The 14,795-nt window shown below is 45.8% G+C and overlaps 1 protein-coding gene across 1 annotated transcript in view; it reads left to right on the forward strand.

The window, feature by feature from the left end:
- LOC126298105 (neuronal PAS domain-containing protein 4) overlaps window positions 1–14,795 on the forward strand; it is a gene marked incomplete at its 3' end in the record, with an annotated part of 1,124,810 nt that overhangs the window by 1,092,272 nt on the left and 17,743 nt on the right. Inside the window, exon 10 of the mRNA XM_049989427.1 lies at window positions 11,795–11,945. Within this exon, the coding sequence (XP_049845384.1) occupies window positions 11,795–11,945 (151 nt within the window). The remainder of the gene's footprint in view (window positions 1–11,794; window positions 11,946–14,795) is intronic.

Genomic DNA, 14,795 nt, shown 5'->3' on the forward strand with positions numbered 1-14,795 from the left:
CAGCCGTAACTGGACTGCGATGTGAATACTGCCTGGAAGAATAGACACCGTTTTGCATCCTTATGTCTACACTTCAACGCCAGGAATATTGCACAGGGGAAAATAATAATTAATGGCTTCCGTGCGCCACATGTACTTGGAGGTACTACCCAGTCTAAAAACATGCGAATTGTAATAGCTATGACCTAAATACTGACGTAATGTTGTTCAGTAAACTGTCCTCAATCAACAACCGAATTACCTGCACTTATTCCCAATACAGCCTGTATAACGAGTACTGAATGATGAAACTAGCATACCATCTGGAAATGGTATCCATCCTCAACATAACTATGAGATGAGGTCCAGAAGTACGCAAATATACACTTGCATTTGTTATGGCGTGGATGTGTGAAGCCTCCGAATGTCATATTGGAGTTATTTCTTACCAGTCCTGGGGCACGCGCTGTATCAACTCATGGCTATTACTGGTTATAGAATGAAATGAAAGTATATGCCTTCCTATTGTATCCCAACATGATCTATGGGCGATAAGTCGGGGACTCGGTCAAGTCAGTCAAGGAACAGTAGAATCCTGAAGGCGTTTGTGGTCTGAACTGTAGTGTGGGATGTTGCAGTATCCTGTAGGCCTATGACATTTTGCATGTCGGTAATGAAGAGTATAACAACATGGTTTATCATTCTTGCCACATAGTGGCAAGCGTTTAGCCTCTCTCCAACAGTGACATAATGAATCATGTTGTCATAATCAGTCGTTCCCCACGCCATGATATTAGGAATTGGAAAGGAATAGGTTTCGAGAATCGCAAGTTCCTCTGATCTTTCATCAGGTCGTCAGCAGACATGTTGGCGTCGATGTGAATGCTACAAAATGAAGCGAGTTTCATCGCTGAACACCACAGAATGCCACTCAATATCCCACTGGACTCTGGCTCTACGCCATGTGTCCTCCGGAGAGATATCGAACTGAACTACTTGGTGGACCCTGCCCATAATGCTCCAAACGTTCTCAGTTGGAGACAGATCCGACGACCTTGCGTGAAGACAAACAGCAGAAACTCTGGCGGTGTGGGGAGAGCATTATCTTGCTCAAATGTAAGCCCAGGACTGCTTGCCATGACGGGCTAAAAATGGGGCGTAGAATATCGTTATCGTACCGCTGTGCCGTAAGGATTCCCTTGGATAACTACAATAGGAATCATGTTATGAAAAAGAAATGACCCCCAGTCCTGATTGTCGGGCCATATAGAGGACGATAGTCAGGTTGGTATCCCACAGCTGTCCGCAGCGTCTCCAGATACATCTTCGCCGGTCATCGGGGCTCAGTTCAAAAAATGGCTCTGAGCACTATGGGACTTAACTTCTGAGGTCATCAGTCCCTTAGAGCTTAGAACTACTTAAACCTAACTAACCTAAGGACATCACATACATCCACGCCCGGGCAGAATTCGAACCTGCGCCCATAGCGGTCGCGCGGTTCCAGACTGAAGCGCCCAGAACCGCTCGGCCACTCCGGCCAGCCAGGCTCAGTTCAAAGCGGGTCTCGTCACTGAAGCGATTTCTTCTCTAGACAATGAGGTTCCAAGCATAAGATGTGGCTGGGTGGCTGGAGACGTCTGACTGTCGAAGACCCCAGGAAATCGTGCTGTGTGGGGTGTGGCGTATCGCTGTTCAATGTGGCATCTGAAATAAGTTCGAGAAATCGTTGCGAATTTTAACATCTTATGCTGGTACATTAGTAGCAATTTGTGTGGGCACAGCAAACTCAAACTGAAACCTTACAAAACAATCGTACAAAACAACTTAGATACTGTTATTTGACGTCAATACTGAAACGCGCTACTTCTGTCTGTGGTAGCTGCATTTATGGAGGCAGATGAACGTGCAGAACTCATCAATAGCTACAGCAAGAGCTTCTGCATGATATGAAAATCAGGCGTAACATGTGCAATTACTGCAACACTAATTACTGTAGCGATCTTTTCCCACCAAAACATAGCTTCTGATGGGTGTGAGAACAATATACTACAATCTTTTATCAGAAATTCCGAGACTACGTTTATTTTATAAAGGAATTAAGATACGTATTATAATGAAACAAACCTTGCCTCCAGAATTTCTGTGTGTCCAAGAGACGAGAATATGACAGAAATCAGTTAACATTATCCCTTCTGTACAGGAATAATTTTGGGTCAGGTTGATTTTAAGGCAACGCCTTGTAAACTGTAGTTGTGGCTAGTCACCAAGATGACGGCGACAGCAAGTCTTCTCGGTTTGAAGAAGGACCCCAGGAGTGTAGGGTTACATTCCTGGGAGGCAGTTGGCGATTATGACCAGACAAGTAATAGTTACATAACAGGAATGGAGAGTTTCCTCAGAACACGCTGGTAAGACAGTCATAGCTTTTCGTAGACATGGCCATCTAGCTTGAAGTGCCTAACCTGAGAGACTTATAACTAGGGCCGAGGTTGAGACCCACTTTTGACGGTAATTGTAACGGGATGTCAGGGATGGTTGAGTACCAGCCGAGGTTCTCTGCTGAATATGGATGCAGCTGCAGTAGGAGAAGATAGATCGTAGATACAAGTACTTCTTTATTACTGTTTGATTACAAATATTGAGTAACCGAAGTTAATGATAATTATGTGGGTGAAGAGAAATGAGAGTACCTCAAGAGCAGGGAAGAGCCCAAATGAGACTCCTTCACTGTGATGTATTCTGCATTCCAGGTTTACAAAGCAACAGAAAACGAACATTAAGCACTGAAATCGGGAGGAAAGATTACACTAGTGTTTAATGAGAAATTCACGCGTTGTCAAGCATCAGATGAATTATAGGTTACAAAAATGTAAGCAGTGAAGCTGCTATAAGGTAGATATGAGCGAGAGAGAGAAATGCTAGCAATGAGGAACAACAATAACGCATGATGGCTCATTACCTACCTTGTAGGCCTCAACATCTCCTCGTGCTGTGCTGACGGCGGGTGCCGGATGTCCACGAGGTCTTCTGTGATCAACACGGTCACAACGTGTTGACTGCTCCAGGACACAAACTAAAGTGAAGCCTAGAGACCCAGCTGGTCACCGAGCGAAGTGGCGCAGTGGTTAGCACACTGGACTCGCATTAGGGAGGACGACGGTTCAAGCCCGCGTCCGGCCATCCTGATTTAGGTTTTCCGTGATTTCCCTAAATCCCTCCAGGCATGTGCCGGGGTGGTTGTTTGAAAGGGCATGGCCGACTTCCTTCCTCGCCTTTCCCTAGTCCGATGAGACCGATGACCTCGCTGTTTTGTTTCTTCCCCCAAAGAACCCAACCCAACCCTGTTGCCTCTTATGTGAAAACACGGCCCAAGTAAGAAAGCAGCAGTCTTGGGACTGTAACAGAGCTTGGAGCTAAGAACAGCGCTCCAGGAAACAGACATCGACCGCCACCGGTCGATGCCTCTGCCTGCTCAGCATCCCTCAGCAGCAAAAGTTGTCGTTCCCGAATCGTCAGACTTTTGCTTGTTAATGCACTGGGCCCAGTCCTCAAGAAACTTCCACGACTTGACCGAGTACTGCATTACCGTAGCCCATTCGATCATTGCCTGTGTTCCAGAACATTTCCGCGTGACACACAAATAAAATTACTTACGCAAAGTCAGCTGGAAGCAGCCACGTTTAAACCCCTCTCGGACAAGCCATCGTGTGTCGAGCAGCTGGGCAGTTGTTTTTATTTATACGAAGTATCCTATCATAATACTGTATAGGAATTATGTCACCTGTAAGGAACCAACACATTCGGGCTTTTTTTTCCTTTTTTGGTACTGCTACTACTACTACTACTACTACTACTACTACTACTAGTACTATTTTCCTTCTTCTTCTTCTTCTTATTCCTCTTCCTCTTCCTACTCCTACTCCTTCTCCTCCTCCTCTTCCTCCTCCTCCTCTTCCTCCTCCTCCTCGGCTAGAACATACGCTACCTGGCAAGAAGTCCGAGCAACGGCCTGTCTAGGAGGGTTTTGGTTCCTGCGGAATGCCAGACACGTTGTTAGGATCGGTGGGATCGAGCGTAAAACACCCAGTAAAATATGAGATAAAATCCGTCCATGGGTACGAGGCATGTGAAAGTAACAGCGACCGTTGATGAGCTGGTAACAATGAGAGCGTATAAGACTATGAACAATGGTAATCGCTTCCAGCATCAGTGGCTATCGTATAACGGCGGACTTGGAACGTATTGATGGCCCTACACGGCAAGCAGCCTTGGTTGTGTGGTGGGAACTGCTTGAGGTTAGTATCCGAAGAGCTATAAAACATATATTAGAAATTCTTTCACAAAATTTTGGAGCGTATTCGATTGAAATGTGAGGGCAGAGTCCTAAATATAACTTTTCTTACACGTGACTGATGATCGTCTGCAGAATGTAACGTTGTTGATGATAATAAAAGATATGGTACTGGTGCAACTCCTGGTCCCATCCGAGGGATGGGACACGATCAACACTGTTGCATGCCCCAATACATGAGCCAATGTGGAGTCGTTTGGAATGTACCTCAAGACATTGATAAATTGTTTAGTGCTAAGGAAGTTCACGCCATTATATTTTCTCCCATTGTCAGACAAATGCCCGTAGTGTAAATCTTTCCGTTGGCAGGATTCGAAATTACTAGCAACGGACACTAGAGGCGTCACACAAGGGCGTGCAAGCGAGACTGCTAAGGAGGCTTCTTGAGTAATTCCTAGGAGCGATTCGTTTTGAGCCGTTGGCGAGACCCTAGGGTAAAATTTTCTCTGTAGTCGGTCTTTCATTCTGAATCATAGCCAGAGACAGCGTTCACGACGATCAACACGAGTATTGTTGAAGTGAAATACGTGTTGCTTGCCAAAGATTCTGGCGCCCGATCCAAGGGCAACGAGTGCAGTTAGTCAAAAGTGGTCGCCGGCCGAAACGTTTTGCATAGCGATACCAGCAGCATGTAACCAAATTAAATTTCACCCATTTATTTATGAAATGAAGCACAGTCTGACCTGTTGAGCCTCATTATATTTCCAGGAATGTCTCCATCCGCCTCTTCCATGCGGTGCGCGGAGGACAGCTGCTCTTTCTTTCTTTCTCTGTCTCTATCTCTCTCTGTCCTTCCTCTCTCCCCCCTCCTCTCTCCGTCACTCTCTTTCTCTTTCTTCCCGCCTCTCAGCTGTACAGCCAGGCAGTAAACTGCCCTCATAAGAGGCCAAGGTGCTAGACATGGACATAACAAGATTAAGGTTCAACGTCCAGGCGTCGACGAGGTCACTGGAAACTGACGGAGCTCCGAATTTATGAAGTAACAGCACCGACAAGACAGAAGAGCATCTGGAGTCACATAAATGAGAATAACTGTTAACACATTAACAAAGGCTAAATCATATATAGGGAGCGTTATTTCATCCAGAAAACAACTTATTTTCTCGTCATTAATATTTTTAACAAGCGAGCACAAGCGAGATTTTGGAGAGTGGTCCTACGATAGAATTTAACTACGGTAGTTATGGAACGTTTCGTGCATTCATTGTCTGTTAGGCAATTATGATTCGAGTCTATCTACACTTCAATGATTCGTTTTACACGTACTGGGCAGCAGCGCTTTTTCTTATGAAACTTTCCGGTATGGCTTGTATAGTAGAGGAAATCTCTGCTACCTTTAAGTATTCTGCTAGGTACATATTTTAGTAGACATTCAGCGACTATTAGCTAGAAATTGGTCCAGAGACCTCTACACGTTAGTTGTCTTAACTGAGAAACTCTTATTATTGTCTCAGAAGTGAGTCAGTCTACTGCTCGTAAAATTTACTGAGAATGGGGAAGTTTCTGCTTGTTTGTGTCGTTCGTTGCATCTTAGTGAGCTTGTTGCTACAGCTAAGTTACAATCGCTGTTCGTAGTCTCTATACGAATGCTATTAAAAAAACCAGGATTGTTTGTCGCCAGTTAAAATACATACAGTTTAGTGTTGAGATTTTTTAGAAGTATCTGTCACGGGTAAATTTGTTTACAACGGAGTTCTTCACGCAGTAGGACACGGTGTTTTACCAAGCGAGTACCTTCAAGCCGGTGCGTAGGCGGGACAATTGCCTCAATATTCTCTGTGATTTTGCCTGACTAGCATACCGATTCTGGACTGTATGGTCTACGAACGGAAACATTTTGCTCGCCCCTTATTTTATGTAGCGTCCGACAGATACGGTACATGTAGATGTTAAATCTTGCTTTAAATATTTCACATGCTGACTCAGCCCAGTCTGTGTGAATTTAAGTGTATTGCTTAATGCTACGAATAACCCACCTCCCGTCCATTCTCGGTAAGCACTTAGGTAGGTGAGTCCCAACTATCTCACTGCTCTGATTGCCTACTTCTAGCCAAATTTCGCCACGCATGTCATTAGACTCCCTGATTTTAAGATGTGTTTCAGACTCTGCCACGTTTTTTCTACAGCACATTCACCATGATGGATGAGGATCTATAACACTTTGATTTCTCTTGCAGGGAATATCTCCGAACTGCAGTAACTCACATTTCAGCTATTGCTTCGTTTGTTAGATAACCACCAGAAAAATCCGTAGTAAAGACAGCGTCGGAATCCTGCTCACTATGGAAATATATATGCAGTAGTAGACTGAGCGTTTTCATAATCATATACATGTTTTGCTGACAGAAGCAATCAAATGAGGCCCTTGTATCTATGGAATCTCTGATGTATCGTTAATTGCTACCAATCTGCGGGACAGAGATCGCTAAACCACTTCAAGGTGACAGTTAAGGGGCAAGATGTAGCCGGTTACTATACTGATAGTGATAGAAGTATTTCATGGAGTATGAGCATAAGATACTAACGTTAAGCTCGCAGTGCTGTTGGTGCTATTCGAATGGAGTATATAACATGTCGGCACCTGGTTTCACAATCTCTCGTTATTGCATCGCAAGAGCTGAATTGCATCATTAAGGATAGGAGTCTAGCAAGCCATAGCAGATCACTTGTCGTATAACTTTGCCCAACATGTACTATATTAGATTTAAACTACGGTTAAGTAAATTAATTTACTAGATCGTTGGTCGTACTAGAGTTAAGCTATTTCATTTCACGAGAGGCCAATAAGTGTCGTAATGTTAGCATAACATTAACATCAAACGTAGAGGAATGCTACATTAAGATCGAACGTGGAGTAAGGATAACTATTCTACATCTTCGATTCTAGGAGTTTCTCCTTTTTCCCTTCACTGAATATGTACTTAATTTGGTATGCTGAAACAAGACTTGTGGAAGAAAGGCTGTTGATATAGATCATGCTCTTGCATAAACCCTACTCTTCCCTGCAATTCAGCTGTCTGTGGTTTAAAATAGATATCCCCGATTAAAGTGCGTAACGAGAAGAGCTATCTACAGTAGCATGTGTCACCGTTGCTATCAGTCCTTCTGACAGTATCATAACAGCGCTGTTACACCAAGTCATCGGAGAGAGTTTATGAGAGTCATATAGTAGATGTACCATTCCTGCTTCACAATGATTTACATCCCGAGCAGCACAGTGAAGTCATGTACGGGTCACACGCCACGTGCATCTTATGGTAGCCTACTTCTGGCTCCCTGACATCTATAACATATTTGAACAAACTATTCCTAAAACAACGACATAGCACTGTCAAGAAGTTTAGTGAGCAAATTTCCTGAAAATCATGCAAATAAACTATTCCTAAAAGAACGACATAGAACTGTCAAGAAGTGTAGTGAGCAAATATCCTGAAAGTCATTGTAGAAGGTTTACTGAACAAGATAAGGCTGCATCACAAAACATTTAGCACGCAATAGTGCCCAAAATAGGCAATTCGAAAAACTCAGAAACCGATATTACACGTTCTGCACAATATACAATCCTGGAAATTGAAATAAGAACACCGTGAATTCATTGTCCCAGGAAGGGGAAACTTTATTGACACATTCCTGGGGTCAGATACATCACATGATCACACTGACAGAACCACAGGCACATAGACACAGGCAACAGAGCATGCACAATGTCGGCACTAGTACAGTGTATATCCACCTTTCGCAGCAATGCAGGCTGCTATTCTCCCGTGGAGACGATCGTACAGATGCTGGATGTAGTCCTGTGGAACGGCTTGCCATGCCATTTCCACCTGGCGCCTCAGTTGGACCAGCGTTCGTGCTGGACGTGCAGACCGCGTGAGACGACGCTTCATCCACTCCCAAAAATGCTCAATGGGGGACAGATCCGGAGATCTTACTGGCCAGGGTAGTTGACTTACACCTTCTAGAGCACGTTGTGTGGCACGGGATACATGCGGACGTGCATTGTCCTGTTGGAACAGCAAGTTCCCTTGCCGGTCTAGGAATGGTAGAACGATGGGTTCGATGACGGTTTGGATGTACCGTGCACTATTCAGTGTCCCCTCGACGATCACCAGAGGTGTACGGCCAGTGTAGGAGATCGCTCCCCACACCATGATGCCGGGTGTTGGTCCTGTGTGCCTTGGTCGTATGCAGTCCTGATTGTGGCGCTCACCTGCACGGCGCCAAACACGCATACGACCATCATTGGCACCAAGGCAGAAGCGACACTCATCGCTGAAGACGACACGTCTCCATTCGTCCCTCCATTCACGCCTGTCGCGACACCACTGGAGGCGGGCTGCACGATGTTGGGGCGTGAGCGGAAGACGGCCTAACGGTGTGCGGGACCGTAGCCCAGCTTCATGGAGTCGGTTGCGAATGGTCCTCGCCGATACCCCAGGAGCAACAGTGTCGCTAATTTGCTGGGAAGTGGCGGTGCGGTCCCCTACGGCACTGCGTAGGCTCCTACGGTCTTGGCGTGCATCCGTACGTCGCTGCGGTCCGGTCCCAGGTCGACGGACACGTGCACCATCCGCCGACCACTGGTGACAACATCGATGTACTGTGGAGACCTCACGCCCCACGTGTTGAGCAATTCGGCGGTACGTCCACCCGGCCTCCCGCATGCCCACTATACGCCCTCGCTCAAAGTCCGTCAACTGCACATACGGTTCACGTCCACGCTGTCGCGGCATGCTACCAGTGTTAAAGACTGCGATGGAGCTCCTTATGCCACGGCAAACTGGCTGACACTGACGGCGGCGGTGCACAAATGCTGCGCAGCTAGCTCCATTCGACGGCCAACACCGCGGTTCCTGGTGTGTCCGCTGTGCCGTGCGTGTGATCATTGCTTGTACAGCCCTCTCGCAGAGTCCCGAGTAAATATGGTGGGTCTGACACACCGGTGTCAATTTGTTCTTTTTTCCATTTCCAGGAGTGTAGTTAATTTGACAGTGACACTGTTAACGTGGTTGTGAGGAAGTGGAGAATCGTCATTGGTGATGTCCAACAGACTGCAGATGATCGCTTAAAAATGTAGAGAGCACATTCCATGGAATTAAAATTTATATCTGTCTCTGTGCCGACCATACGATGGATGTCATAGTGTATACAAAAAATTGACCACAAGAACCACTCAAAGCGGACAGATACACGGTCCAGCCACGTTAATGTGACCACCACCTATATTCAACTTCAACGAGCAATAACCACTCACAGACGGCAGGTGGCAGCGCTAGCATGGGGGGAGGGGGGTAGAGGGGGGGGGGTGTTATATAAACCTTGTCGGAGGAACGCAGAAGACAGTGCAGTTGTTGTCATAACGCGGAAACACAATTATTTATCTGACGTACACAACGGCATGATCATTGACTTTCGGACCAAGGCCTAAGTGTGTGAGCTGTTTACCTCCCACGGTCATTAAAGTATAACGCGCGTTCCAAAATGAAGCTGTCCAAAATGTTCGCCGAAACATCCATGGTGCACCACGGACCATAGATAACAGGGGTGAACGACGGCTGTGGAGAAGTGTACTTTCGAATATAATTGCAACTGTTGAGCAACTGACCGCCCAGACCAACCAAGGGGCTACAAACAGTGTCTCCTCAACTACCGTTCACCCAACATTGCTACATATGGGCCACCACAGCAGGCGCCTGATTCATGCACCCGTGCTGACTACTGTTTATCGGCGACGAATGTTGGAATTTGCAAGCTCATACTGGAACTGGAGTGGCCTTTTCAGATGAATAACGTTTTATGCTCCGTAAGGCAGATGACCGCCGCCATGTACGGTGTGAAACGTCTGAAAACAAGCACTATGCAACAATCGTCGCAAGTGTCCAGGCCAGTGGATAGAGCGTCATGGTCTGGGGAATGTTTTCGTGGCATTCTGTGGATAATTTCGTCATTCTGGGAGGCACAGTGGTTCAACACAAATGAGCATCTATCCTTGGGGACCATGTTCAGCCCTGCGTGCAGTTTGTTATTTCTAGGCACTATGGCGTCCACCACCACGACAATGCAGCACCAGAATGAGTTTACTGTACCGCCTTGTCCAGCAAACTCTCCAGATGTAATCTCAATCGAGAATCTGTGAGACCACTTCTATTGAGCAGTATGCACCACGGATCTTCAACCGAGACACCTAGCGCAACTGACCTCGGCAATAGAGTTGGCATGGTTCCACATCCCTGACGGTACCTTCCAGAACATTATTGATTCTCTTCCTGCACGTCGAGCAACCGTCCACTCTGCGAAAGGTGGTTATTCAGGCTTTCGACAGGTGGTCACATTAATGTGGCTCGACGGTGTATTACCGTCCATGAAGAAGAAGAAGTTCTCACTGACTGCATCTCTGGAAGATACATGCCGTTGTTAAGAGCAGTACAGTGACCTACAGCAAAGATGTGGAACACCATAAGTAATAAAAAGTCATGCCAACTGACACAGGGACCCAACCATCACTACTCTGGTCTCTTCATACCATAGTCTTGTGGCTACACCGACTTCCTCTAATCATTCTGGAAACTGAAGTGGAATCCTCCTGTGAAGAACACTTTAGATTAAACAAGCCTGCAGCTCTACTTCTTAGCGTCAGGCATCCAGACCAAGGCTCTGAGCCCCTGGAACGCGGTTCGTCGAGATACTACAGTTCTTGAAGTAGTTGTAACCTTTAGAAATGGAAGTCTACCAGGGCTCGTAGGATTTCATCGTCCATGTAAAGCAAGATGTCGCCCCTTTTGTAAACTGATTAATGTCGGTAATTCTTGGTGCTGCTTATGACGAAAATATCTTGTATCTAAGAACAATTGTCAAACACTTGAAAATAAGTTTTATGTTACATTCTACGCTTCTGAGACTGCAGTCTCTGTTGAACCTACTTTAAGGCGTTCCAAAATTCCGTGGTTTTAGCTATGAATCGCGTACGCCTTCAAAGCAAGGAACTCTGCTTCTCTAGAGAGACAGCACAATTACGATTTATCAATAAATGTTGGCAGTCATTTACAGTGATTGCTCCTCTTTCCTTTTCCTCACTTTTCCTCCTTTCCACTTTTGGCCGCTGGTGTCTGGTGTGGTTGAGAAGTAGCTAACGGACAGCCAAGTGAATTCTGGCACATCATGTGGGCACTAGAAACCTAGACGGAGGACAGAGTGGAGTGTCTCGTGGTGAGGATGGTGTGCTCGAACAGGTGCTGTATCTTTTGATGACAAAGCTGCACTTGCACTGTGACAATGGTCCATGGTGATGAGGGAGCGCTTATGTAAAGGGGGAGTTCCTGGTGGAAGTGGTGTGGTTGCCAAAGTTGGGTGTCCCTTGGCGAGGAGGCTGCGCTTGCGAGGGTAGAATGTTGCTTAGCTTGGTGAGGAGGTAGTGGTTATGCAGATGGAGAATGCTATGGTGAGGAGGGTGTGCTTACGCAGGTGGTGTCGCCGTACCAGCAGCCGGTGCAGCACCAGCCGCCGCCGCAGCAGCACGAGGCAGGGGTGGCGCCGCCGCACCCGCACGCCGCCTACCTGCACCACCATCACCACCACCATCACCACCACCACCACCTGTCCGCCGACACCAGGGGTGAGCCAGCCTGCTGCGCACCACACACGGATCCTCACCCATCCTCCTACCATGTGGCCTAACTATGCTGATTTCACTGTTGCAACCACGTTAAACTCCGAACCTTCTCCTCCACCCGCTCCCTTCTCTACTTGTGTCCATATCTTTTCTCTTTGGCGTTTGCTCGTACCGAATATTATTTTGCTCGTCCGTTCAGTTTCTTCCCTGGACGCTATATGCGGGTCACTAACTGCGCGTGTTCAATAAACATCCTTTCCTCACTCGTTGCCGAGTATAGTACGCGCTTCAACAAACATTGCCAGAACTAAATTGTGATATAGGCTGTATTAGGTACCAGACAAATAATGGTTAACACTTCGTGAGGCTCTTACCATTACCGGAGCACAAGGATGCTAAAGTGGCCCAAAACCTTTTATTTAGAAATAATAGCCTTTCATCATTTACAACACGGAGTTGACATGCATAGTGTCTGACTAAAATGTGTGGTTTATTTGAGAAAGTAGTGTCAATATTCACAGATGGACAGTTACCATTGTAAACAACTGATACGTCTTGCCTGTTGACGCTCGTCTTTGGATCTTCTGCCGATGACCGTTTAGCGGTCTTCCTGACAGAATGAGATTTTCACTCTGCAGCGGAGTGTGCGCTGATATGAAACTTCCTGGCAGATTAAAACTGTGTGCCCGACCGATACTCGAACTCGGGACCGTTACCTTTCACGGGCAAGTGCTCTACCATCTGAGCTACCGAAGCACGATTCACGCACGGTACTAACGGCTTTACTTCTGCCAGTACCTCGTCTCCTACCTTCCAAACTAAGGCTAAGCCATGGCTAAGCCATGTCTCCGCAATATCCTTTCTTTCAGGAGTGCTAGTTCTGCAAGGTTCGCAGGAGAGCTTCTGTAAAGTTTGGAAGGTAGGAGACGAGGTACTGGCAGAAGTAAAGCTGTGAGTACCGGGTGTGAGTCGTGCTTCGGTAGCTCAGATGGTAGAGCACTTGCCCGCGAAAGGCAAAGATCCCGAGTTCGAGTCTCGATCGGGCACACAGTTTTAATCTGCCAGGAAGTTTCGGTCTTCCTGACGTTTCGTCATCACGAGTGGCTAGGAATGACGACGATTCATCCTCCACTGCTGGTGCATCACCTGCAATGGAAGACGAATATTCGAGAACGATAACCACAGGCGCTGCCGAAAAAGAAAAAGAAAAAACACTCTAAATAGTAGTGGTCGACTGATGATCCAAAGAGGAGCGTCAACAGGCAACAAGAAGTGGCCACAGTATCTTCAAAAGTTTTATAAAATATTTTGCTTATGGAGTTTTCTTCTGTATGGTAAAAAAAGGTTTGGCCCAGAGAAAGGCTTAACAGGACCAACTGACACATTTTGATACGTGGAAGTGTCGAAGAATGAAAAAGAGAGCGATTCGACGTAGTGAGATATAAAAGAAGTGCTAAGATAAGTGACCAGAACGCATACAGTTGCTGACACTAATCTTGATCGGGTGAATTCCCAAGTGATATGGCATTATAAAAGCAATTTAAAAAAGTAGGACTCACCTCCTGTGTTGTCTGGAACAACGTTGCAAAGGCAGCTAACTGAATAAGGAAACTATCTTCCCAAGGAATGGATACCGTAAGCAACTGCTCACAGAGCTTGATGAAGCAAACTGGCGACAATTATACAACCTGTTATTTACAAATGTGTAATGCTCAGGCCAAGGAAGCATTGTAGCTTCATAACTACTGATTTTTTCCTCTAGTGTACTAATAGCTCAGGAAACTTTACTCGCAGTCTTATCCTCTCCCGCTATTTATATATGTTACGCACCCTAGTTTCAATATCGAAAAGAAATACTCATTCATAATTAATAAAGCGCCACTTCTAAGACTGTTTTGCAGTATTACCTAATTAGTATACAGTAGCTTCATTATAGGTGCCTCAGTTATATGCATAGTCGTATATCTCAACTGGAGTAACACCACTATTGGCACCATCACTAATAACATCAACAATGAATGAAGGATAGAACTTAAGTGCACATATAAGATTTTTATGTAAAAACCTATGGAAACGGAGGCATAAAAATTTGTTTCCTGTGTAATATTTACCACTGGGCCATGAAGAGATATTGCTGTCCCAACAATAACACAAGGTTTATCCCGGGAGTATCCTTAGAACCATGAACAGAAGCAAACGTAGTCGCCTGAAAACATTTGCTGGAATACATAGTAAAGCAGTTGTTAGGTTTCTTCTCAATATATTCACTAGAAGATTATACTAGTCTCACCAAGTGTCCAGCTTTACTACTGTTGTGACGTAAAAGTCTGTGTAGTCTGTGATAGGATCAGTTTGCGAATGTCTTACACAGGGAATCGTGGTTAAACACGTCCCAGCAGACAATGTGTTCTGCGTTGAGCCGTGTGTGAGGGAGCGTTGGGAATCAATATAACATCAGTACTGGTCATTCCGCGCCTCTTGTTCTCAGTGGTTGCTCCTGAACGAGACGACCATAGTTTAAAGCAATGGACTCGCATTTTGCAGGAACGAGGTTCAAATCCTTGTCCGGTCGTCCATTTTAGTTTTTCTTTCTTTTCTTTCAAGGTGAAGGCCCAGATTGGCTCCCTCGAAAAGTACTGCGCTGACTGCCTATCCAATCTTTGATCTGTCTACGTTTGTGCATCGTTTCTAGTCTACTCGTTATCAGCTGATACTAAATCATAATCTTGGGACGTAAAGTCCCAATAACATAACTGTAACCATTTCTACAGCGATACATGGGAGGTACAAAAGCTGATCAGTTACAACGTGAACTAGAAAATGCCACTGGAGTGTCACTGCTGAATGAGAGGG

This window comes from Schistocerca gregaria, chromosome X, assembly GCF_023897955.1.
Source record: "Schistocerca gregaria isolate iqSchGreg1 chromosome X, iqSchGreg1.2, whole genome shotgun sequence".
NCBI lineage: Eukaryota > Metazoa > Arthropoda > Insecta > Orthoptera > Acrididae > Schistocerca > Schistocerca gregaria.